The sequence below is a fragment of the Argiope bruennichi genome, chromosome 2 (genome assembly GCF_947563725.1).
Source record: "Argiope bruennichi chromosome 2, qqArgBrue1.1, whole genome shotgun sequence".
NCBI classification, from domain to species: Eukaryota; Metazoa; Arthropoda; class Arachnida; order Araneae; family Araneidae; genus Argiope; species Argiope bruennichi.
In genome coordinates, this window is record NC_079152.1 from 103,961,409 (window position 1) to 103,974,509 (window position 13,101).

Sequence of the window (13,101 nt, forward strand, 5' to 3'; positions counted from 1 at the left end):
ATTTGCATTCATCATAAAATATTACATTTTTTTAAAATTCAATTGAAAATGGGCATCAGATTGAAGATTATTTTACATTAAATCGGTCTGCCTTTGTAATTTTACCTACGATACCTTTCCCATTCTGTCTGTTTTTATTGTCAAATTAACTTCCAAGATTCGTTACGTGGAGAATTAAATAATTCTTGAGTATAGTTCATGATCACTTTATGAGAGATGAATGTTACTTTCATAACTTATGCTTTTCTTCATATTAAGTTAATTTTGCTATCTAAAGATGTACTATGTAAATCTTAATATAATGTTTTTTGGCCTTCTACACATGAGTCTTTTTTTATAGATAAATAAGTTTTGTAAGAAAAATTCTGAAGCTTTACGTGAATTATATGGAAGAAGTTATATAAATAATATAAGAATTATTATAAAAGAAGAAAAAGTAAACATAAAATTATTTATATTTTCTATTATAATGACATTAATAGTGTTTTTTTCTTTCATGATTCCTATTTCCAGATACCTTAAAAATCAAAGTTTTTCGTTAAAAAAAAAAGAAAAAAAAAAAAAAGAAAGAAAAAATGAAAAGTGATATTTTACGAATACAGTTTCATTCGTGAAACCCATCTTTCCATCAAACTTTGATAATTTACATTTATATTTTTAATGAAATGTTAATGTAACTTATCAAAGTTTGATCGGTTTCACAAATGAAACGTTGGAATATATGCTTTATAAATTAATAAAATCTTAAAAATATTGCAAAATTACTGTGAATTTTGAAAGTATTGCTTTGATCGTATCTGCCATAAAGATACAAGAAAAATTCTTTTTCGTTATCTTTATTTTAGTCAGCATAATTATGTGCCATTCATATTGAGTTTTTATTTTTTAACTAATATTATCATTGAACTAATTTTTATAACGAGTTAAAAATTTCTTTCATTTTCAAGAGTGTGAATTTACATGAAACTCTTTCATTTTTTAGGTTCGCAAATTCAAAGTTAGATATATTTATATATCTAACGTAATACGTAAAAAAAAAAAAAAAAAAAAAAAAAACGCTAATTCATGCTTGAAATAACTTTAAATATCAACTCCTAAATGTTAAAAGTATTATATTCGCACCTATATATTAATAGTAATTAAAACAAGATGTATAATTACTTCTAATAATCCGTATAAGAATTGAAGTTGAAACTTTTAAAATTATAATAATCCTTAACATATCAATCCGATGTAATTTTTACAAAATATTTATTTTATTTATGCAAGTTTTCTATTGAAAAAAAATAGAATTCTTCTATCCTAATATCTCATTATTTAAACTTTTATTTCAAATGCATTATACCGGATCATATGCATAGCCAAAAGAGAATTTTAAGAAACTTAACACACTTTTGTTTTATAGTGGACTATTAACAATCTTTGTATTTACATTCAACGAAATTAATATAAGTCAAATGCTTTTATGTTCATTTAAATGACTGCACCATTCGAAATTATTCGTTAAAATCTGTCTTTTCCATTCATTTATTTACTTTTCATCTTTTCCTGTTCTTCAATAATATGTGAAAGGAGTCCTTAAAAAAATCCAATTGCGAATACATATGTTGTCTCAAAAGGGATTACTTAGCATTAATTCTTCTAATATCAAGATTTCTGTTTATGAAAAGTTGCGTTTTTATTCGAAGGATTTTAAACTTAGTTTCTGTAATACCTTTCCGAAATTCAATTACTACAGTTTCATTTTGTCAAGTAAGTTTTTTCCTCTTCTCTTGCCAGTAATACTTAATCTCTTCTTAATTACTGAAATATATATTACTTCTCAAGTAACTCGCTGTATATGGTAATTTAATTGCTAAATATTTAAAAGCATCCTTCGCTCTTTTTATCTTGCTATCATTCTGAGAAAATTTTCTCTTGTTTTTATTCGCTTTAATAAGCAAAGCGGCTCTTTAAAAAATGATTATTTGAGAGAAATCATCCCCAGAAATGTTGTATATTTTTAAATTTTAAGAAACAGAAATATTCGACAATGAATTGATAGTTTAAACAAGTTTATTGAAAGTGGAGATGCCAAGCTCAAAAACAGAGATGAGTGCTAAAGTTGTTTCATCTTTGTTATTTTTTTGTTAGTGTGTGATGCGTCTGTTTCGTTCACTTGCTGTTTTGATTCTTTAATAACTGAAAAAGTCTTTTACGCGAGGCTTTCAATTATGCTGGATTTTTATTTAATTCGTATTTTTAAAGCGACGGGCTGTCAGAACGAGCGTTTCCTTTGATTGTTAAATTAAGTAAATTTTTCTTGGTATTAGTTTTTTAATTATCTGCATTATCGATGCGTGACTGGTATTTTTATTAATTTTGATTAAATCGACTTTCTCATTCTAAAAAAGAAAATTAAAGATATTTACCCCAAGTAAGCATACACATAACAAACAATACTATATGATATCTCTTTAATAGGAATTTTAAATTAATTGGATTTAAGAATTTATGCCTTCTCGATTTGATATTTAATTTTAAAATATAAAATTTTATTTAATGAATCAAGATTTAATTGCAAGAATGCCTGGAATCAAATTATGATTTCTTCAAATTAATCATTACATTTGCATAAAAAATGTCTTTTATCAGCTCTGATTTTTTTTCAGTTAATTCAGCTTTTTTCCTAAGAAATATGAAAGAAAGTGAAGTTGACTATTTATACAGTCTCTTTTCAATGCAAATTGTTTCGAAAATGCAGCGATACCAGGAATAACGAACAGTGATTAAAGTTCTTATAGAAATGAGCTGCAAAACTGCCACAAATCTGACTTACATTAATTTATTTTTACAATTACGGACATATTTCTAAATCTATTGTCCTTATAAAGGGTGTCGCAAAATTAACACAAAATTTGGATTTGCCACCATTCGCGCAATAAAGTGTTGGCAATCCAATTAAAAATACCATTTGATAGCTGATAGTTTAGGGTTAATAAAAATGAAGCGTTACACAACACAACAATGTGTCAACGCAAGATTTGAATTAAATTTTTTAAAAAGTTTTCCCTTTAAATTGTTATATTTTTATTGAATAGTAATTTGATACAAGGTAGGATTATATATGGAATAACACACAGGGCAAATGACCTCAACGGCTTTGCTGGCATATACGCACTCTTATGTCGAAATTTTCCATGAGCATTTTTCATAAATGTGTCTGAATTTCGTTGATGAATTTTTCTCCTTCAATGGACTTGTTAGCATTGACCTTTGACTTCAAATAACCCCATTAAAAGAAATTCTATGGTGTTAAATCACACGATCTAGGGAGTCAATTCTGAAATTTTCTAATTGTGGTCGCCAGACTTTTATTATTTTTGAAATATTGTTCAACAATGAAAACACGTTGCTCTATCGTGTAACGATCTATTTTTACTAACTCTACACTAGCATCCGTCAGATGGGTTTTAATAGGGTTGCCGATACTTTACTGCACAAATGGTGGAAAATTCAAATCTTGCTTTAATTTTGGGACACCCTTTAGAAATGATATCATATATTATGAAGGGGATATATTTCTAAATTTGTGGTTGTAATTAGCTGCGGATGATAGCATCTTATGATGATAGCTTATACAAATCTACATATATGTATATGCGGTTAATTACAATGAAATTTATGGTGCACTTTGTCCATATACATAAGATTTCAAATGAATATTTGAATTCGAGAATCTGTTTCCGTTTATAGTATTATCGTCTGAGAAGATGCTCTTATGCGATCATTCATTTTTTTAAAAGTAACAAACATTTTCTTTGGTCTTTTACTCATAAATAGATGAAATAAACTTGTGGCTTTATTGTATCACTAAAACTTTTACAATCGCTTATTCATTCACTACCAGCTTTTTCTTATTTACAATTTAAACAATTTGCCACTTTAAACTGAAGCTTAGAGGCAAAATTTCTAGGTGAAACCGTCTCTAGTTTAGCAGTATATTTGTTTCTTATGTCTGATTTTGACGAAAATATCCAATTTGGTGCATTTCTTTTGCGGAATGTGGTAGAATTAGTTTCTGTCTCCCCACCCCAGGCTGTTCAATCCTGCACTTTCTGTGCACACTACGCATGATAACAATAAAAAAAAGTTCCACTTTTCTGGGAGTTCCATATCTTTCCAAGCAAACTGCGGGACGTAATTTGATTTCGTTGCAGTTTTCGCAACGATACGTTTCCCAGAGAGAGAGAGAACAGTGGATGTAGAAGTAGAACACAACCCACTAGAGGAATACAGGGGGAAAGAGAAGGTTACAAATTCGGTGTTCGAGTATGGAACGCAAACAACTGCCTTAGAAACATCAACATAGGCGCGACGAGCTTTGCTCCACAAACACTTTTAGCGCATGCAGGGCGCACGCAAAAATGAATTTCACTTTTTTTTTTTCCTTTCTAACTTCGTTCTTTCTTTGCAATATTTGCTCTCTCTATCTTCCTAGCTACGGGTTCGACAGTACTGGCGGACCTTCGATTGTTTCCAGAAATCCGCTTCTCTTTTGTTTACTTTTTCTATTTTTGTGTTTGCTTTCTTTTATCGGTCCTCGTCGAGGAAGAGAAAGATCTGTTTGTCCATTTTTTTTTCTTCCTTTTTCTTCTAGGGAATCGAAATTCCACGTGGATAGGTTCTCGAGTATATATTGTTTTGTAAACTTGTGTTTGGTTTGGGCCGCCTCACAACGACCTAACTGTGGTTGTACTTGGCAAAGCAGAAATGAATTGCGGAGAATAAAAAGTCAGTGTGTGGTATAAAACAATATAGTTCCCTTTTATATATCGCACATATTGTAGTTAGTCCCCTTCAGATACATCCACATTCTTTGTTTTATGACAATATAAATATTTATATTGCCGCGTTGAAAAGAGGAAGTCGACCCTCCATGGTCGAATGGTCATAGCACTGATCTCATAATCAAGAGATCATCAGTTCGAATCTCGCTAGAGACAATGTCATTCACAGTCTGTGTAAATATTTAATTCCTTGATTTTATGTTTTCCTTTATTTCATGTTCCAGCAGATTCTGGACCTTTCTTTAATTTATCAGATAAGTGTTCTGGACTTTTCTTACTTTTAAAGACTTTCTGGACTTTCACTAGACAAGTATTCTGGAACTTTCCCTGTAAGAAGCAGAACCTGTATAAAAGCAGAAGATCTGTCAGTCACTGTGTTCTGAGTTCAGAGTTGAGTTAATAAATTGGTTTAGCTCTACTTCTTGTGTGTGTCATTGAGTTCCACACTAGAGTACCTACGTGACAATAATACTAAACTCTTTGAAATACTTCTTTCTGTAATATACTAAACTCTTTGAAATACTTCTTTCTGTAATATACTAAACTCTTTGAAATGCTTCTTCTTGTAAATACATTTTGGGAAGTGAATTTTTAAGATACTAAACATCTCCAAGAAAATCTCACAAAGAAGTCGATATATTGAAAATCATGCATGCAAGAGTTGCAATTATTCTCACCATATCAGACTTTTTAATCTATTTGAGACGTTTTTACTGGTTTTTACATTGTGTCTTTAGTTTTAACATTTAAGGTGTATTGTCCTCTTACATCTATCCATTAAACAATTTTGTAACCGTTGATATATCTTGTATTATCATATACAGTTTGGAAATTTTACCATATGCTTTTTAATTTTTAACTGTAGATACGGTACTGCATAGACAAATGTTATTCTTGTACTAGAAAAACTAAATATTTATATCTGTCTATTTATTCCTTTCTAAAGCCTTTAATGGAAGATTTATTTAAATCGCTATTTAAACGCAACATTTGCATACAGATCGTAATATTTTTCCAATGAAGCTAATTACTTATATGCAGTGCTGTAATAATTAATGTGATCAATTGTAACTAGTGAATATACTAACCTACAGGATGCAGTTAAAAGTACACTAGCGTCTAACATACGTAAATTGGGAGATATATGCTAATGAAGGTTTAACAGTATTAACTTTTTTACTTGAGCAACTGTCAAAAATATTTCCACATATGAAAAAAATCGATAGTTTGGGCGAACTAAATTCTTATTCAGATAATTTAATAGACAAGAGATTGCTCTATTCCTAAATAAGGTTAAGTAATGCAATTTATTTCCTACTAGTTCGACTGATCGACTGTTATTTTGGGAAATATAAAAGAATTTCGGAAAAAAAATTAATACTTCAGTCTGATGAAATAATCTGCCAATTATAATGAGAAAAAATAAAAAAAATTTTTTTTAATTAAGCCGGGTATTGCAGTTTAGTTAAAAATCTTCCATCCAAATAGTCTGAAAACGAATCAATCCTGTTAATGGATGATTTGATTCACTAACATTAAATCATTTTTCGAATATCATGCTATAAAAATGTGATGTTATTTTTTTTAAGTATATAGTGTTATGTAATAGTGTTGTATTCTGATATAAACTATATTATTATAGAAAACTTCATTCTGTAAAGGGATGAAACTCTTTATAACTTCATTATGAGGTAAATGAAAATAAGAGACGAGTTTGAGGAAAGTTATTTAATTATTTAAGTTCCACATTTCACAAGACAAAACAAACTCGAACATTCACGACATTCACTTAGAAATCAATCCGTTAATGAGTCCCCAAAAAGATCATGGGATATATACCTTGATGTTAATATTAAGTAACGCCATCTGTTCTATCAAAAGAGAAGGTAGTAGAGTTATATAACTGCTATAATTGTTTATAGTAACAAATTTCGTGTATTTTCATTATGGTGCGTCTGAAACATACATACTTTTAGATTTTAATGCTTAAAAACCCATTGAATTATCTTATTTAATTATATTATGACAACACAAATACTTGTGTTTTACATATGGTGTTTGTTTACATATTTATTGTTTTCTATATATTGAACAATAGATATGCAAAGCAAAATTTGACAGTCAATTTCCCTTGAATTATAAATGCAAAATTTACATTTCCTGTCGTTCTCTTCCTGCTTTCATCGCTAAAGGCTCAAAGATTTTAATAACAAAGTCCATTGTGAATGGTCGCATTGTGTCAGCTTTGTCTTTATGATGACTAGATATCATTTGCTAATTCCAAATGAAATTTTAAACGATTACTTTCTTTTGTTTAGTTTTGTTCTCGAATTGTAATTGAATTTTTTTACACAATCAGGAATAATCTACTGAATAGTTAATTTCACAATGTATTGTTGCAAAACGTTACAGAATTATTCTATTTTTTTTTCCATAATATATTCTTCTGTCGTAAAAACATTATCTGAATTTTTGTATCATATTGAATGAAATATAAATTTATACTGTCAATAAACTCGGAATAAAAATGTTAAATAATGTATAATACGAAGCTTTAAGTCTGTTGAAGAAAGTAATTTTGGTGTATTAATTTATGCACCTATAAACACAGTTTGCAGTACTAAATCTAAATCCATTAAGCGATAGTTGATTTCTAATTGCACTATTGTATTCAGTTTTGGTTAATACAGAAATAAAATTTTAACGCTGCTGTGTCGATTTCTAAATGCTGAAGAGATTGCAAAAATCTAGAATTAATTCTGTATTAATGTAAATTATGTATTAAAATAGTATTGAATATTGATAAAAGATATTTAATTACCCATTATTCAATTAATTATTGTTTCGTTGTTGCAAATTAATATGATGCAGATGAAATCTCAATGTCTTTTAGTTTAGAATCAAAACTGCTATAATATTAAAGCTTGTATTAAAGCATTCCATATTTATATTGCTAAAATCATTTTTGGCCATTGCAATTGCAAAATATTTATTTTTTGTGTTCTAATTAATTTATTTGTTTCATAAGCGTATCTTATTCTTTTTTTTCCAATTGTTTTTGAAAATAACAGTATTTCTTTCTATGTAAACTAATGTGTTGATTTCTTTCTTTTCCATTGCTTCCATTTCAAATCGCATCTCAGCTGTGAATGACGATCGACAGGTAAGCGGATGACATTTCATTTCTTTCAAACTAGTAAGTTTTTAGATTTTATGAACTCTGTGTGAATGTATAAAAACAATTTTTTATCGTTTAAATACTAGGTGTAGCATTACAGATGTACTAAATAAACTTGAAAATATTACTTATTATTTGACTTAATTTTGATAGTTATTATCATGCTTTAAAAAAAATAATATTTTCATTTTTACGTTAAATATAAAGCTGAATTTTAAAAATAAAATCCAAAGTATGGATGCTTTATTCTTAGAAAAATAGAGAGTAAAAAACTAAACAAACACATTAAATCAGCAAAAATGTATACGGACTCATTTAAATAGTGACGCTGTTATATCTCTTACATTTTCTTTTTCAACTATAATTTGGGTTAGATGGACATAATCTCTAATCCTCTTTACTTATTTCATATGCACAATGATGAAAAATACTTATTAATTAAATGAAAAATATTTTTTTAGCTAAGCATATGTTTATAATTAAAGACGACTAATTGGGTAAAAGTAAGAGCCTAATTAATTCATTTCTGTTTACAAATAAACAAGATAGGCTAGCATGCTTCTGTATTTCTTCCGATGTCTTAATTTCTAAGCTTATCATCCAGTGCTTTCATTTTAAATGTTTGATTAAGAAATCGCTGATGGCTATTTATCAAAAGGGATTATTAATAATTACCTTCAATTTATATAAAAATGGTCATATTTATTCGAAAGCTGATTTAATAAAGCTTTTTTTTCCTTTAAAATTTTTTTTATTTATTTTTAAAATGTTAATGATGTTGCTTATATTATATTTTTTTCAAGAACTGTTGAAATGATATTCATTGGGAAATTAAGATCAGACCTGGATTTCTTTTCAATTTAAGATTAATAAGACAAATATTTAAAATGTGCCTTATTTTTCTCAAATTATATGTTTTTATATAAATAAAATCAAACATTTATATAAGGCCTTTACTCTTAGGTATAATGTTATAAAAATGGGAATGTTGTAGCCAAATAAGAAAATGTGAAGAGTGGTTATATATGAAAAAAATTATAAATGCTCTAACATTAAGTTTTTCGGTGAAATGTTTTAGACCGATTTATATTTTCCTTACTTTTTCGATTTAAGGTTAATAGGACGGATATTTAAAATATTCCTCGTTTTTTTGAAATTATATGGTTTTAAATAAGTAAAATCAAGCTTTTATATGAAGCCATTATACTTAAGGTCATAAAAAATGGAAAGTTGTAGCTAAACGTGAAAATATAAAGAGCGATAATAGAAAAATTATAAATGCTCTAGCATTAAGTTTTTCGAATGAAATTATTTCGACCGTGTTATATTTTTCATTCTTTTCGTTTCTGCGTGATAATCATGATTATATTTGAATTCGTTTTTATTATTGTGTTATTTTATATTAGCTGATTAAATGATGATCAGCTAATATAAAATAACTTAATGATTTTATCTAAAATCCAACGATTTTAGATAAAATCGATTTAGATTTTATTTAAAATCGTTCCAATAAAAATCATCAGTTTTCATTCCCCCATCACTTGGGAATTAAAAAAAAAAAACTGAACTGCCTATTTTTCTCGTGAATCAAAACAGTTTCACTTTCAATCTTCGAAGTTGTATCTCCTTGACGAAGCTTTCAAAAAAAAAGTAGGAAAAAAATGTATAGAGGAGAAAAGAGCCACACATAAGACTTACTAAAAAAAAAAAAAAACAGTGAGAGACTGTGTCTCCGGTGACATTAAAAAAGTGCTGTGAATGCCGATGTACTGGAGGAAAGAAAATGAAACTCTCGACCTCGATAAATGAATACTAAAAAAAAAGAAAGAAAAGAAACTCGTATAAAAGCTCTTTGGATTGTGTTTACTGTTCCATGAAGGAGTGATGTTTAGACGAGAGAGAGAGAATAAGCGAAAAAATAAATAAATGAAAAAAAGATGAAAATCAATTTCACCATCCGCCGGAGTCTGAAAATGAAACGAGCAGTTTCAATCGGAGTTAATCGGTCGTGATTTTTGGCCGCCAACAAGCAACCTAATATGAGGAATGACACCACGTCATAAAAGCTTGACTGCGCTAGGAGCATGCGCTATTGATAAGAATCAAATTTTGATTATTTAGGAAAAGCACCATTTAATTTTTTTTATTGGTACTATCTTTAATTATTTTATACTAATGTGGACAATATTGTCGTTTTGTGTTGGAATCTTAAGGAAATTGAATCTTTTTTTTTTCCTGCGCGGGTGAATATTTTTGCATATTTTAATTAATTGAATCAAATAACTCAATTAAATTCACAAGCGGTATTTAAAAATGGAATGCGCAGCATTTCTTAGAGAGAGAGGGAAAAAAAGCATTTCATTTAACTCACATTCAGTTTTTAAATGCAAATGTTTTCCTGATGAATAATTCTATAATATAATGTATCGTAAATGTCCCGATTGTCTGACATTTAGATCTTCGTTATCTAACACTATATCTTAATTTCAATTTCTTATTCGTCATGCTCTATTGATTCCAATATTATTTTAATTTGGGCCACCTTGTGTATAATATATACGAGTACATCCAAAAGCATGTTAGCCAGATTAAAATACGCCAGTTTAAAAAATTAAAGTACAATTCTTTATTGTACCAAGTTTATTTCGGAGTATATTCAAATCTTAGTAGACTGTTTATATCCACACACCCGCACATGAATAAATAAATAAAATAAAATAAGTACGATTCCTTATTGTACCAAGTTTATTTCCAGGTATATTCAAATCTTAGTCAGCTGTTTATAAATGCCACACAAAATAATCAAAATGTAACAAGGCATGAAAATTCTTATTTTCATTCCTTGACTTTAAAGAATGAAAGCAAGGTATACCATTAAATATTTGATGAAACAATGATAACAGTTTCAATTTCTGTGCAATGATAAAAGTATTATTGTTAATTATACATAAAAGTGTTAAAGGTATTATATTATATTGTTTAAAAAAATATTAAATTTAGGAGGAAATGTTATAAAAATAATATAACTATATTTTGAATAGTATATTATTAAAAATATAATTTAATTTTAAAATTAAAAATATTATTTAAGTTCTGGGCAATAATATTTTGGATATTATCGTGGAAAAAGTCAAAATCTCGTTTAATTTTCAGTTAAAATCTGATTAAAGTTTTTTAAAAATCGTTGACTTAATACAAATATTTTGATCGTCTGACCGTTCTAGCGTGTAGTTATTCTTAACATTTTTTCCCTTAATTGTTGTTGTTGTTGTTTATAATGGCACTTGCCATAGACAAGCTCGCTGACTAAGTCAGCGATTTTAAGCCAAGGGAGCGTCTCTTGTTTTAGTAGCACCAACTAGGGCCAAGAGTACGTCTTAGCATCACATTGGCTTGCACAACTCCGTTTTACAGGGGGCCACATTCACACATCTCACAGATAGAACACATGAAGAACAACCATGCCCGAACCGGGACTCGAATCCAGGATGCCCAGATCACGGGGAAGACGCGCTACCTCTATGCCAGGACGCTTGCTTTCCCCTAATTAAAATTGTTGATCTTATAATTGAAGCTAATTTTTACTTAAAAATTAAATCTTGCCATATTACTCATCGCAAGTGATTGTAAACAATATTTTTTTTTAAAAAAAAAAAGACCTATTCAAATTAACATATTTCATAATTGGCAGATCTATTTCTTACAATATTTCCCTTTGAAAATACAAACAGCATTATAGGTTCATTTAAACATTACATTAAAGTGGAGTATGCACAGAATTTTCGATTTTGGAAATCATATTATAACCGGGCTTTGGCTTTCTAATCCGTTTTATTCATTTTTCCCGTATAAAAAAAGTTTTTAAGTAATTGGTAACAAAAGTACATAGACGCGAAAATAGTTACTCACAGATACATTTTCCAAAATCACTTTCTAGTAGAAAGTCATATCGGTGATGAGTATTTTTATAATTTCCTTAAATTGGCATTTATTTTGTGACTTAAAAGACACAAAAATAATTATACCTCCGATTCAGTAATATTTGGCAATTAAAATAGAAAAATATTCTTTGTATTTAAATAGAATAAGAACCAAAGTTTTAAAATGCTTGCAATTACTTTGATCAAAATATTTTCTATGAATAAAGTTGTAGTTTTCTAATTTAAATCCTTATTAATTTCCTAATTTTTATTTTAATTTAGCCCGTATTAACTATATTCTAAAATGTTCTCTTATTTCCTAATCCAATTACCACTTTTTATTTAATTAATTTTGCACGCGCTCTATAAAACGACTGATCTCAACATTTTTTCAGTCTCCGAGTGAAGGGATAAAATCCCTTTATTCTTACAACATTCTTTCAAAGATACCCAAGATTCCCTTTCCTAAATCGACAAGCGTCAAGGAAATTCTTATCGAAATCTCATACTAAAATCACTGAAGTGAAAAAATTGTGTCTTTTTTGCATTTGTATCACGATGATGTAGGCGGACATCATTTTATCATCGCTTCTTGTACATGAAATGCCTCCCGTAGTGAAATAAACCGGAGCTAAAATTTCAATGCTCTTCTATTCGGCCATGAAATTGCTAAAATATGTTTACATGTATATACATATATAATATACATTCACTGTGCTTAAAACTTTAATGCTTCGCTTGCAATATTGATTCATTTTTAATCGATACGTGTTCTTTTTTTCAGAAAAGTGCTTTTTAAATTATTTAACCGAATAGTTAAAATTCCAAAACACTTCTCAATAATTCATGGATGTCCATTTTTCATTCCTACGGAGCATATGTATATCACTGAAATATTTATCACTCGCTTCTGAATAGCAATTTTTCCTACTTCTGTCACTGCGATTTCTTTTTCTTTATTTAACGCTTTAAGCACACTTGGAAAGAGCTTTCAACACGCACACTAATCTAGCGTGTAGTCTGGGAATGAGATTTAAAAGAACTAATCACCGCGCACTTTAGGAACTTAATAACGTAAAACGCGCACTTTTCGTTTCATTAAAGTATGCACTTTGTGGAATAAGAATGGTAAATAAACGCGTAAAAAGTTAATGACTTCGTTATTCCTCGAACG

The 13,101-nt window shown here is 28.6% G+C and overlaps 1 protein-coding gene across 5 annotated transcripts in view; it reads left to right on the forward strand.

Annotated features, from left to right (window-relative positions):
- The window catches only part of LOC129962123 (transducin-like enhancer protein 4), a 334,765-nt gene that overhangs the window by 231,083 nt on the left and 90,581 nt on the right, over positions 1 to 13,101 (forward strand). For all 5 annotated transcript variants that reach the window (XM_056075858.1, XM_056075861.1, XM_056075862.1 and 2 more), the window contains one exon: positions 7,973 to 7,992. In XM_056075858.1, the coding sequence (XP_055931833.1) occupies positions 7,973 to 7,992 (20 nt within the window). The remainder of the gene's footprint in view (positions 1 to 7,972; positions 7,993 to 13,101) is intronic.